Source organism: Anomaloglossus baeobatrachus, chromosome 3, assembly GCF_048569485.1.
Source record: "Anomaloglossus baeobatrachus isolate aAnoBae1 chromosome 3, aAnoBae1.hap1, whole genome shotgun sequence".
In the NCBI taxonomy this organism is placed as follows: domain Eukaryota; kingdom Metazoa; phylum Chordata; class Amphibia; order Anura; family Aromobatidae; genus Anomaloglossus; species Anomaloglossus baeobatrachus.
In genome coordinates this window covers 520604295-520618527 of record NC_134355.1, presented here as the reverse complement: position 1 = coordinate 520618527, position 14233 = coordinate 520604295, and the positions used below count along the sequence as shown (strand labels likewise).

General features: G+C 43.2%; 2 protein-coding genes across 4 annotated transcripts in view; one reads left to right on the top strand and one right to left on the bottom strand.

Annotated features, from left to right (window-relative positions):
- The window catches only part of MED12L (mediator complex subunit 12L), a 1012447-nt gene that overhangs the window by 413834 nt on the left and 584380 nt on the right, over positions 1–14233 (top strand). The window lies entirely within an intron of this gene.
- On the bottom strand, positions 7285–8332 carry GPR87 (G protein-coupled receptor 87). The gene has a single exon (XM_075340754.1). The coding sequence runs from the start codon at positions 8241–8243 to the stop codon at positions 7338–7340; it is 906 nt and encodes a 301-aa protein (XP_075196869.1). The 5' UTR covers positions 8244–8332; the 3' UTR covers positions 7285–7337.

Sequence of the window (14233 nt, the reverse complement as noted above, 5' to 3'; positions counted from 1 at the left end):
AGGTTGAGGCGATCCAGAAGTGGCCTAGACCCCTGACCACGAAGCAGGTTAGGGCCTTCCTGGGTATCGTGGGGTACTACAGGAGGTTTGTAAAGGATTTTGCGGGACTATCAGCCCCCTTGACGGACCTTCTCAAAGGCAAGAAGTCCGTCATGGTGCGGTGGACTCCGCAGGCCGAGGACTCCTTCCGGGCCCTGAAGGGGGTCCTGTGCGGACAGCCCGTTCTGGTCAACCCTGATTTCCGGAAGGAGTTCATAGTACAGACTGACGCCTCGGAGGTTGGCCTGGGGGCAGTGCTGTCTCAGGTGGTTCAGGGGGAGGAACACCCCGTCACCTTCTTGAGTAGGAAGCTCACCCCTCCCGAGCGGAATTATAGCGTAGTGGAGAAGGAGTGCCTGGCGATCAAGTGGGCCTTGGAGTCCCTACGCTATTACCTGCTGGGACGGCAGTTTCGCTTGGTGACGGATCACTCTCCACTGGTCTGGATGAGGTCCGCCAAGGAACGGAATGCCCGGGTTACCCGGTGGTTCCTTTCTCTGCAGAACTTCCGGTTTACGGTTGAACACCGGGCCGGTAGGTTGCAGGGCAACGCCGATGCCTTGTCCCGCGGCCCGTGCTTGATGGCTGGAGTTCAACCCCGCACGCTTGAACTGAGGGGGGGGGTATGTGAGACTGTGACCGGGGTTATCTATGACGGCCGGTATGTCTCGCCCAGGTTGTGCTCACTCCATGATAGAAAGTAAATCCACTATAGGGTTAATGCTGTTTCCCTACAGGCTTAAGGAAGGGTTAAAAGGAAACAGGAACGAGGGCAGGTGTGCCGGGTGTGGGGGAAGTGACCAGAACTTCCTGAGCCCTCTGCTGGAGAGGCACATGTATTTTGTTATGGACTTTTTTTGTTTGGACATTAAACACCGTGTGCTGTGAACCTTGATGCCTGGATCCCGTGTCTTCTGCTGCGCAGCCGACCGCGCTACCTCACAGAACATACACATGTCTGAGATAAAAAAAAATATATATATATATATATATATATATATATATATATATATATCTATATATCTATATATATATGTATACTGTGTGTATATATATATATATATATATATATATATATATATATATATATATATATATATATATATATATATACACACACCGCGTGCAGCAATATTAGGCAAGTTGTATTTTATAGGATTTATTTTATTGATCAACAACTATGTTCTCAATCAGCCCAAAAGACTCATAAATATCAAAGCTTAATATTTTTGGAAGTTGGAGTGGTTTTTTTTTTAGATTTGGCTATCTTAGGAGGATATCTGTTAGTGCAGGTAACTATTACTGTGCAGAATTATTAGGCAACTTAATAAAAAAACAAATATATTCCCATCTCACTAGTTTATTTTCACCAGGTAAACCAATATAACTGCACAAAATTTAGAAATAAACATTTCTGGCATGCAAAAACAAAACCCCAAAAATTTGTGACCAATATAGCCACCTTTCTTTATGATGACACTCAACAGCCTACCATCCATAGATTCTGTCACTTGCTTGATCTGTTTACGATCAACATTGCGTGCAGCAGCCACCACAGCCTCCCAGACACTGTTCCGAGAGGTGTACTGTTTTCCCTCCCTGTAGATCTTACATTTTATGAGGGACCACAGGTTCTCTATGGGGTTCAGATCAGATGAACAAGGGGGCCATGTCATTATTTTTTCATCATTTAGACCTTTACTGGCCAACCACACTGTGGAGTAGTTGGATGCATGTGATGGAGCATTGTCCTCCATGAAAGTCATGTTTTTCTTGAACGATACCAACTTCTTCCTGTACCACTGCTTGAAGAAGTTGTCTTCCAAAAACTGGCAGTAGGTCAGGGAGTTGAGCTTCACTCCATCCTCAACCCGAAAAGTCCCACAAGTTCATCTTTGATGATACCAGCCCATACCAGTACCCCCACCTCCACCTTGCTGGCATCTGAGTCGGAGTGGAGCTCTCTGCCCTTTACTGATCCAGGCTCTGACCCCTTAAGAGTCACTCTCATTTCATCAGTCCATAAAACCTTTGAAAAATCAGTCTTAAGATATTTCTTAGCCCAGTCTTGACTTTTTATCTTATGTTTCTTGTTCAAAGGTGGTCGTTTTTCAGCCTTCCTTACCTTGGCCATGTCCTTGAGTATGGCACACCTTGTGCTTTTTGATACTCCAGTAACGTTGCAGCTTTGAAATATGGCCAAACTGGTGGAAAATGGCATCTTAGCAGCTTCACGCTTGATTTTCCTCATGGGCAGTTATTTGCGCCTTTTTGCCCAACACACTTCTTGTGACCCTGTTGGCTATTTTTTATGAAACTCTTGATTGTTTAGTGATCACGATTCAAAAGTCTGGCAATTTCAAGACTGCTGCATCCCTCTGCAAGACATCTCACAATTTTGGACATTTCAGAGCCCGTCAAATCTCTCTTCTGACCCATTTTGCCAAAGGAAAGGAAATTGCCTAATAATTAAGCACACCTTATATAGGGTGTTGATGCCATTACACCACATCCCTCCTCATTACAGAGATGCACATCACCTGATTTACCTAATTGGTAGTGGCTCTGAAGCCCATATAGCTTGGAGTAGGACAATGTGTATAAGAATTATCATGTCCTCAAAATACTAATTTGCCTAATAATTCTGCCTACAGTATGTATATGTGTGTGTGTGTGTATGTGTGTATATATATATATATATATATATATATATATATGTTGCAGGCAGTGTGTGATATGCCAACATTGAATAATTGGCCTAGGGAAGAGTTCAGATGGCATATCTAAGGTTAATATAATACCTATAAATTACCTCCAATAGCATAAATTATACTATATGTGTCCCTAAATAAACCAAAGCAATATATAACCTAAAAACCTTTCTTGGCCAAAAATCAATATTGTACATATAATAACTTATTACATTTATGAAAAAATACATTAAAACACTTCATACTTAGATGTTCATCTGGAGGGATAAGTTCACTGTAAGTGCAGTGAAACGCGCATCGAGGTGGGGTAGCTAACGGGACTCTTTGGACGGACACATACATAACTACAAGTATAGTTATAATACTGCCCTGGTTCATAATATGGGGCACTAGTGCTAGATATTTGCTATTTAAGAGTAATTTATACTTATATTTGCTAGGTCACTCCAATTAGAAGGGTGATCTACTGGATTTAATTAGATTCATACCAGCTCATGTATGACCCCTTTGATCTGTTACTATTACTGTCAGCTATATTGTTTTTTACTTAAGGCGTGTCCATACCGGTGCTGTATACATTTTTACTTATCTACCTTATGTAGTGCGACATTTTCCCCTTATCCCTCCAGATGAACATCTACGGTATGTATAAAGTGTTTTAATGTATCTTTTCACAAATTTAATAACTTATTATATGTAAAATAGAAATTTGTGGCCCTGAAAGTTTTTTAGGGCATACATAAGGTTGTAAGTTGAGTCAGGAGATCCAGCCAGTCTGGGCATTGTAGTCCATATTCTTGCTTCTTCCTTCTGAACTTTGCCTAAAGCTGGAAGATGATGTATAATATTATTCTTCAGACATTTCCTAGGTATTCTGTAGAATACTCAGTTTTTGGCAAAGTATGGAAGCGCTAACCTTTTGCAGCCGGCATTGTGTCAAACTAAATATGTATAATGCTTACCAGGGGCCCAAGAAGTAAGAGGGCCACTTCAATCTCCAAACCAGGTGGAGTTGTGAATTACAATGACCTGGTGAATTCAAAACATTGTTCTTGTCCGCTTCTGTTTTTGTATCCTTCTGATGCCTAGATATATAGATTTAGTAGATGTTCTATCATGCTCTCATCCACCAGACATACGATATGGTTTTATTTTTACTTCTTCTGAAGCAACTTGTAATGAGCCGGAGACATCTACAATGAAATCACTACCTCAGCATCTACTGGAGCCACATTTACAAGAGGAAAAGGAAATGAAAGCAAACGTTGACAGATTTGATGCCCACAAAGTGGCAACTTTTGTCAGAGTTCAAGAATCATATGTCTGACCAGATTACTGCAAAACCATAATATATGAAGTGAAAAATAATGAAACTAAACCCATGTCGTTATTTCTAGAGAAATATGGTTTACAACATGTAAAACAGGAATTTATTGAATACTGAAAATCAAGATATCATCGTGGTTGTCATCGGTCATTTCAATGGAAATTTGTTTACCATATTCTTTAAAAATAGTTTACACTTTGGTTACTCATATATATGTATATATGTTTTACTGAAATTTTGCCTCTCTGTGCTGGATCTGTGATATGGATCCAGCTCCATACACCGTCTACACCCGTATTTTGTTTAGCATCTTGCCATGTGAAGCCCCTCTGTGTACTTTGAGGGATTACCCTACAATTGACCGCTTAGAGCTTCACTGTTAAGAGTGTCTGTACATAGGTATTAAGGTGGCGTTCTCTCCCCCTTATTTTAGGGCTAAGTTTGTTATAGCACAGTTGTGGTTGATCAGTGTTACTTGACTCATGATGTTGAATGTATTGTCTTGGAATGTGAGAGGGTTGGCTACCTCTAGGAAGTGAGGTGCGTTGTTTGCTCATATAAAAAAGGCTAAAGTCCAGATTGTTTGCCTGCAAGATACCTATATGCAGCTGGATTCCTTGAAGTTTCTTAAAAAGCCGTGGATCCAGTCATCAGCGCAATCGATTCCCACTTCATATTCCAGGGGGGTTTTGGTATTAAGTCATAGGTCAATTCGTTGGGACCTGGGAAGGGTTCAAAGAGACCCTGAGGGTAGATATGTGTTTATACAGGCCTTTATTGATAATGTTATGGTGATATTGTTGGCCTTATACCTCACTCCTCAAGCTAGTCTATCTATTTTATATGAAGCGGCCAAATTTGCATCTCAACTTCCGCAGGCTTTTACCTTATGTATGGGTGAATTCAACCTGATTAATAACCCTGAACTGGACAGATTTGGTTTTCAGTCATCCGCAATTCATCAGATAATGCATACTAGACTTAACGATTTTCAACAAGAATTCAGATGGTGTAACATGTGGCACCTTCGTAACCTGATTTTGATGGAATTCACCTGCAATACTCTGGGGAGGAATTCCCTCTCTAGAATCAATTATATATGTGGTAATGCTTAAGCCTTTTGTCAAATAACTTCTATTTGTCACCTGTTTAGATCCGTTTTAGACTACTCGCCAGTATTTGTGCAAATTCAATGGGGTAAGGTTGCTTCTCATAGACCTATATGTAAAATCAACCCATGGTAGTTGTCACTATTTGGCCCATGTGATCATATCCCTAAACAAATTAAGGTTTTTATGGCTGAAAATAAAATTGGTAACAACCACTCTGCTTTCTGGGATGCATTCAAAGCGTACCTGAGAGGGTGTTCCACTCGTCTATCTCATACAAAAAGAGAGAGTCAGCTAAAGAGGAGGCAGCTCTGGCCGCTAGATGTAAGTCTCTGGAACAGGAGTTTGTTGGTGACCCGTCAGATGAGAATAGGACCTTCTGGTTACAAGTGGGCAGATAATATCTATTGTATTTGCAGGATAACGCTAAACAAAATATATTTTTCACCAACCAGAGGTATTTTGAACAAGGGAACCTGTCTAGCAGTCTTCTGGCGTTCCTTTTCCACCAAAGCAATAGCTCACCCGCTATTCTTAAGATTCGCATGCCTCAGAATGATATTGCCACCTCTAACAAACGCATAATGGAGACCTTTTCTGAGTTTTACAGTAATTTATACGAGTCACAATTGAACTACACTAGGTGAGAGATTCAGTCCTACCTACAGGATCTTAAGCCTGCTTTACACGTTGCAATTTTGCATACAATATCGTATGCGATTTGCAACGCCCCCATCATATGTGCGGCACGTTCAATTTGTTGAACGTGCCGCACAGACGATTCACCCCCGTCACACGTACTTACCTACCATACGACCTCAATGTGGGCGGCGAACGTCCACTTCCTGGAGTGGGAGGGACGTTTGGCATCACATCGATGTCACGCGGCAGCCGGCCAATAGAAGCGGAGGGGCGGAGATGAGCGGGACTTAACATCCTGCCCACCTCCTTCCTTCCGCATTGTCGGCGGGAGCCGCGGACGGAGGTAAGCTGTCGTTCAATGTTCCCGGGGTGTCACACACTGCAATGTGTGCTGCCTCGGGAACATTGCACAACCTCACATTCATTTTTTGAGGAATGAACGACGTGCATGCGATGAACGGATTTTCGTTCAATCGCAATTGCACGGAAGTTTTACACGCTACAATCATACTTACGATGCCGGATGTGCGTCACTTACGACGTGACCCCGCCGACACATCGTAAGAAAATTGTAGCATGTAAAGCGGGCTTTAGTTTCCTAAATTGTCCCATGAGCAGGTGACACTACTGGACTCTGATATTAGTATGGAGCAGCTGAAGGAGGCCTTATCGGACATGAATAAGGTGAGGGCGTTGGGCCGCGATGGGATGCCTGTTGAAATCTATTCTCAATATAAGGATGAAGTTCTCCCTGCTCTACTTAAAATATTTAACTCCTCGTTCCAGGCTGGAAGGTTGCCTAACTCCTTTTATGAAACCTCTATAGTTCTGATATTAAAGCCTAACAAAGACCTGCTGGACTGTGGCTCATACAGGACCATATCATTGTTAAACTCTGATTACAAGTTGCTCACCAAAATCCTAGCCAATAGGTTAAATAAAGTAATACCAGCTATAATCCATAGAGACCAATCCGGCTTTATACCGGGCAGAAGTACATCGGACAACCTGAGAAGGGCACAAATAATTCTGCAGCTGGGGGAGAGGAGTGAAGAGGATTGGGCTTTGGTCTCAGTGGATGTGGCCAAGGCCTTTGACTCCATAGAATGGCCCTATCTTTTGGAAGTGCTCTGGAAGTTTGGATTTGGCAATAATTTTATTAAATGGGCAGAGATATTGTATAAATCCCCCAGCACTAATATTCAAATAAATGGAGGTTTATCAGAATGTTTCTCTCTGAGCAGGGGCACCCTGAGGTTCCCCTGTACCCACTATTAGGCTGCACCACTGTAATTGTTACCATGGTTAGCTTCTTAGGGGCCCACTCAGATGTTTTGCCTCCTCCTGAGCTAACCTCCTAGCTACGCCTCTGTATGAGACCTATCAAACCATCTGGAGCTCTAGTGATATCTAATACATTATGAAAACCATGAAGCAAAGAATATAATTTTAGTATTTTAATTAATATTATTTACATGTATGACACTGCAGTGATCTTGGGTCTCCCTTTCATACCTCTGTATAATCACAGTATATCCGCACTTCAGATTTCTTCACACTTTGTAGGGATCTTATACTTTCACTCCTGGATCTAATGCTGGACCTGTTAAACAGTCTGTGGGAGAAGGATCTGCACATGAAAAAATAGATGATAGGATCCAAACACACATTGCAGGCAGCAAGAATTAGAGTTCCCTCCTTGCAGTATAGCAGAATGGTATATAGATGTTTCTCCAGGATTGTGTCTAGATGGCTGAACAGGAATGGCAGCTCACATAGATGGTAGGGCAAAAAACATACGAAGAAAACAGCCACAACTACACGGATACTTTGGTTATGTCGTCTTGTCCGACTTGAACAACTTATAAAAGGTTTGCTGGATTTCTGTATATGTCTAGATATTGAAATGTAACAAGCTATAAGCACAATCATCACAGTAATAAATATCAACGTATGAATATAAGTGATAGCTGAATGCCATTGAACTCCTAAGGGGCTCTTGAGTCTTATGCAGTCATTGACATTGTCTCTAGTTGGCTCAGCATTTGTCAAGATGACATTTGGCAAGGCAAGCACCGACATGATTAGCCAAACACCTGTAGACACCATCTTTGTGAACTTAATGCTGTACATTTTCGAACTTCCAAAAGGTTTCACCACTTTTAGATATCTATCAATACTGATTAGTCCGAGAAACACAATACTTATGTACATGCTGGTATAGAACAAGATACTGCTGTACCGACACAGGTAGAAGTTGAAATTCCATTGTGCGATCCCAGAAGTCTGTATGATTTTAAATGGGAAGGACACCGTCATCAGGAGATCAGCGCCCATAATGTTTTTCAGATAGACAATGAAACTTGTTTTGCTTCTGATTTGGAAGAAAATCCAGACTGCAAGACCATTGAGCATGATACTCCCAAGGAAAAGGATGAGATATACCACAGGAAAGATGATCCTAAGCAGTTCCGTGAGATTCGCTGTGTTCTCTCCATGACTTGTGATGTTGTTAAAGTCTTCTCTTACGTATTCTGTGCAAAGGGAAAGGGAAATTATTTACAAATGAAGTACTGAAAAACTAAGCAAACATTTCTCTTCATTACTAAGATAACAAACACTTCTACCTCAATGGCCACAATTCATCAAAACCTTTGTTGCTGGTCTTGATGAGGGTGCGTGACGGTGTCAGACATTGTTGTTTCATGATACACAGCTGACCAGTGGCGTATGTATCCATGTACCATGCCAGAATTATTACTACAGTCTATTACTGGAGTAAGATTTGTTGCATAAGGAACGCCACAGCTCATAATTAATTAGACAACCTCTGGCACCACACCCATTTTGGTGGAGCTGAAAGAAACTGTCTTAAAAACTAGTGATGGGCTAACGTGCTCGACACTGCTCATTATTCGATCAAGCATTGAAGTGCTCTGGTACTCGAGTATCGCGGGTGCTCAGATATTTAGTCCGTGAAACAACGACAACAATGCACAGGCTTGCTTCACTTCATATTGCAGACACCCCAAGAAAAGCCATTAACAGTCTCTGAATGGCTCTCCCAGGAGATACAATAACATTTTTGGATGTAGTGTGACCAACATAAAAAACAAAAATCAAAACCCACCCTCTCTCCCACCGGGGAAGTGCTTTGTTTATGGCTGGCTGTATGTGGGTGGAGACCCGAACATGCCAATCATTAATTTTCCATAATGCTTGTTACTCGTGTCGAGAGCGTCTGACCAGCTCGAATCAAGTAACGAGCATTTTAGTGCCTGCCCATCACTAGTAAAATTGCTAAAAATCCCCAAAGATTTGCGCTACTTCACAAGTTTTGAGCCAAAATATTGTGACTTTTCAAAGCAATTTATGACAGAATTTTGGGAAAATTTCTTTGATGAATTGGGGCTTATATGTTCTTTAACCCCTTCACGACCATGGACGGATATATCCGTCATGGAGCGTGTCCCGTTAAGCCCCGCCCCATGCCGCGGGCAGGCGGCGGTGGTCGGCACACATATCAGCTGTATTCAACAGCTGACATGTGTGCCTGCTAGCCGCGGGTGGAATTGCTTCCACCCGCGGCCATTAACCCCTTAAATCTTGCTGCCAAAGTCTGGCAGCAAGATCTATATGCGCGCGGCCATGTTTTTTACTTCCCGCCGCCCCCACCGGAAGTCACGTGCGTGATCACGTGACTATCGGTGGTTGCCATCGTAGCACAGGGTCATGTGATGACGCCTGCAGCTATGAAGTTTCACTTTCGTGTTCCCTCGGCCGCGAGCAGAGAGAAACAGAAAGTGACTGCATCTGCTGTTTACAGCTGTATAGCTGTGATCAGCAGATAGATAAGAGCGATCGGATTGCTGATCGCTATAGCCCCTTAGGAGGACTAGTAAAATAAAACAAAAAAGTAAAAAAAAAGTTTTAAAAAATAAATAAAAAAAAAAAAACCTAAAATTTCAAATCACCCCCTTTCCCCCCATTGAAAATGAAAGGGTTAAAAAATAAATAAATATACACATATTTGGTATCGCCGCGTTCAGAAATGCCCGATCTATCAAAATATAAAATCAATTAATCTGATTGGTAAACGGCGTAGTGGCAAAAAAATTCCAAACGCCAAAATTACGTTTTTTGGTCGCCGCAAGTTTTACGCAAAATGCAATAACAGGCAATCAAAACATAGGATCTGCGCAAAAATGGTACAATTAGAAATGACAGCTCGAGACGCAAAAAATAAGCCATCACTGAGCCATAGATCCCAAAAAATAAGAACACTACGTGTTTCGGAAAATGGCGCAAAACGTTCGCCCCTTTTATTGGACAAACTTGTGAATTTTTTTTAACCCCTTAGATACAAGTAAACCTATACATGTTTGGTGTCTACAAACACGCACCGACCTCAGGCATCATACTCACACATCAGTTTTACCATATAGTGAACACCGTGAATAAAACATCCCAAAAACTATTGTGCCATCACACTTTTTTTGCAATTTTTCCGCATTTGGAATTTTTTTGCTGTTTTCCAGTACACGACATAATAAAAGTTATGCTTTCAGTTAAAAGTACAACTTGTCCCGCAAAAAACAAGCCCTCATATGGCAAGATTGACGAAAAAATAAAAAAGTTACGGCTCTCGGAAGAAGGGGAGCAAAAAACAAAAACGCAAAAACGGAAAGTGCCCCGGGGCTGAAGGGTTAATAAGAAGAAGTCTAGGTAATTTACTATGATAATATAAAAATAATATATGATATGATAATATAGTCATTGATTGTGCATTTTCACATATGTTTTTAAAGGGTTGAACTTTCAGTCTGACCTACTATTATCATGGTAAGGAAAAGTTTCATTAGCGCTTGCAATTTATTTAAATTTTTCTCCAAGCTTGAGTCCAGTGGGTGGTGCTACTCAGCTATAGACTATCAATCAATGGATTTCTCTCTAGTATTCCACATAGGACCATATTATACTTGTTAGCTGACATTTTACATTTCTGATGTAAAGCTTCTGTTAGACATAAAAGGCCCATGGTCTTTAAAGGTTCACTGGAATCCCTTCCCGAAAAAGGAGGTACCTGTACATCTTACTTGTATGCATATGTCGCAGGCGGAGGAGGGGACGCCGCGCTCTCCCACTGCTCGGGTCCGGCTGCCACGGCTGCTGCGGCCTGCTGCTGCTCGGTGGCTCGAGCGATGGGCCGGATCCCGGGGACTCTAGCGGCGCTCCTCGCCCGTGAGTGAAAGGGGATTGGGATTTGGGATAGTTTATTGTCCGTGACGCCACCCACGGTTGTGGTGATTTGTTGGCACCACCGCTGCTCGGTATGAGGATCCCGGGAATGATGATATGGAGCAGCTAGTTGTTGTGTTGCCCCTCCGTGGGTAGGGGTTGGTGATCCTGGGGCCCCGTGATGAGGTGGGAGATGCAGGGCCTGGTGGGCGCAGGGACGCGGGGGCAGCGCTGTGCCTTGCGGCACTGTGGTACTCACTCAGCCTGAGACGATGACACAGTTCTCGGTAAAACACACGGCTGGAAAGACGGTTCCCACGGACGGCTGCACTTGCTTTCCCCAGTCGGTGACGGTGACGGTCCCTCTGTCCTGCACCTAAGTTGATGTTGGTTGCGATGGGTTCCCACCGGTAACCCGCTCCCCGGCTTGGATATGGGCCGGAGGAGCCCTACTTTGCCCGCAGGCGCTGGCCCTGAGAAACTGGTGCCCTGGCGGTGGCGGTGTCTCTCCGTTACGGTTGGACTGTTGCCTTCTATCGGGACTTGGTTGTTGGGAGACAGTCGTCCCCTTCACTGACGGATTTGGCAAATTATGGCGACTCCTAGCCTTGCCGGGATCCGAAAGGCCCCTGCCCTGGTGCTGACTGTCCTTTGTATACTGCTCCAGACCGCCGGGCCACTACCCGTCCGCGGTCCTTCCAGCAACCTCCGAGCAGTCCCCCTCCAGACAATCACCTCCGTCTGCTGACCTTGCTGACACTGTCCTGGCACATAGCCGGACCAACTTCAGGCTTTACTACTGTCACTTCAGCTTCTCTCTTCAGCTGTACTACAACTTCACTTCTACTTTACTTCACTTTCCTAAACTCAACTCCACTGTTTACTCCTTCACTTAGCTCCTCACTCAAGCTCTTCCCTGAGCTGACTGCCTGGTTCTTCCCGCCTCCAGGGCTGTGAACTCCTCGGTGGGCGGAGCCAACCGCCTGGCCCACCCCCTGGTGTGGACACCAGCCCCTGGAGGAAGGCAACAAGGATTTTGGTAGCTTGGGTGTTCCTAACTGGGGTGTAGGGTGTGGTGGTGTGATGACCTGTGACCCCTGGCTTACCCAGTGCGTCACACATACATTTCTGACAGTGGCGGTGGCATTTAAAAAGATTTTACGTACTTGTGTGCAATGCAGTTATGGGGTACAGATTAGTTATTGGGGGAGCCAAAGTTCTTCTGAAGACCTCTGTTGCTGCCATTTTGATGCTCTTATAAATCCCAGCCTATGGCTATCTCCGTAGGAGATGGGTAATTTTATTATGTCAAAAATAGTAAAAAACTTTTTTTTAAAGTATTAAAAAACATCTCAGGTTTAATTCACTCCCTCTTCCCTATCCAATAAAAAGTAATAAAAAAACCGCACACATTTGGTACATTCAAAATCTGATCTATCAAAATATAAAATTAATAAACCCGTACAAAAACACCATAAAGAAAAAAAATCTAATTGTCTGAATTTCCACTTTCAGTCTCCAGCAAAGTGTCATAAATACCCAAAAATGAGGAAAAAGTCTTCATGTAGCTCCATCAACAATTTTGTTATGGGTTTCAAAAAATGGCGTCAAAAGCAAATTTTGTTTTACAAAGTTTGGATTGTTTTAATAAAATGACTGAAATGCAAAAAAAAAAAAATTATAGGTATTGTATGGATGTAATCAAACCGATCTGGACAATTATGGTAATGTAGAAAGAATCTAGCACTCACAGGTAGTGACGTAAGAAGCAATGGGCCTAAACTACACCAATGGCTTCTTGCATCGCTTCAGTGTTCCATCAGCCTATTCTGCTTTATCCAGTGACCTGTGTATGTCTGATGAAGGTCTGGAATAGATCGAAATGTTGTGTCATACACTGTATATTTGTTACGGTATGGCTAGCTGATAGACTAATAGATGGAGAAATACACCTATCAGAAGTCAGGGTCCACTGTGCAGTGATGTTATGGCTGCTGCTGGTAGATAGGTGCCTGAACTGCAACTAGGCAAATGCTACTAAATATCAGAGTCCCCTGAGTTAAAGAACCCACAGGGAGGAAAATAAAGGTAAGACCATGAACTCTATTACAACACAGAAAGGTATGGGGTATAGCTATAGTAATGGCAACTCTGTTCCTGCACAGAGGTATATGAAGGTATAGCTATAGTAATGGCAACTCTGTTACTGCACTGGGCACCAAGGCCTGAGATCTTGTGTTACAGATCACACAGATGCTCTAATATAAACTCTATCGAGCACTGTTATTTCACAGCGTCAGGTTACGACTTATCACTTCTGTTACTTCACAGAAGCAAATATATATATATGTGGCGTACACATAGGGTGTATTTAGTGGACACTAACCGTATGCCACAATGGAGGAAACTCAAAGGGTGTGTAGAGGAGTCAATGAGGTCACTAGCTCCTATTAAGGACTACTGTGGAGTTCCACCGGTTAACCACCAGTGAACCCAGTACTAGCATAGCCCAGAAGCTCTGCCTAACCGGCAACTGACCCTAAACCGGTCTGATGTGACCACGACGCCTCGCCCTACACCTGCCTCTTAACCCTGTATCAGTCCCAGAGGACTTCAAGCCTGGCCCTGTACTAACGTGGTAAGTGCTTTCTGCACCACATATGAAGACGACTGAGCGTGGCCATGTGGGTGCCCAAAGCTTACATAACCTAAGAACATCCCACAAGATGAAGATCCCTATGACCTGCCCAAACCATAACCAATGAGCGGTCTTCCATGTGACCACACATCACTGATGACGTCACTTTGGCCAATGGGATCATTCCACATCATCTGTGATGTCACTAGGCCAATGGGATTGCGCCACGTGATCTGTGATGTCAACATGGCCAACAGGATTACGCCACGTCATCTGGACACCTGATGCACTAAGTGCCTGAGCATGCTCAGAAGCCTGAACCACTGACTTAGTCTCAATTCTGAGACTAACAGGCTGAGCATGCTCAAAAGGCACAACCCAGGACTTAAGCTGAAAACACCTAGATGTTCGGGTCAGTACCTGAGACTCAAGGAAGCAAACCGAACGAGGCCAAGCATAGGGGGAAATCATCCCAGGAGGCATCCGAGAAGACGCCGCAGTTTGGTTTGTGACAGGATTGGTTTATTCT

What these genes read in the sequence shown, in the direction of transcription:
- GPR87 (XM_075340754.1), bottom strand. Translation starts at nt 8,243, where the DNA reads ATGCTCAATGGTCTTGCAGTCTGGATTTTCTTCCAAATCAGAAGCAAA.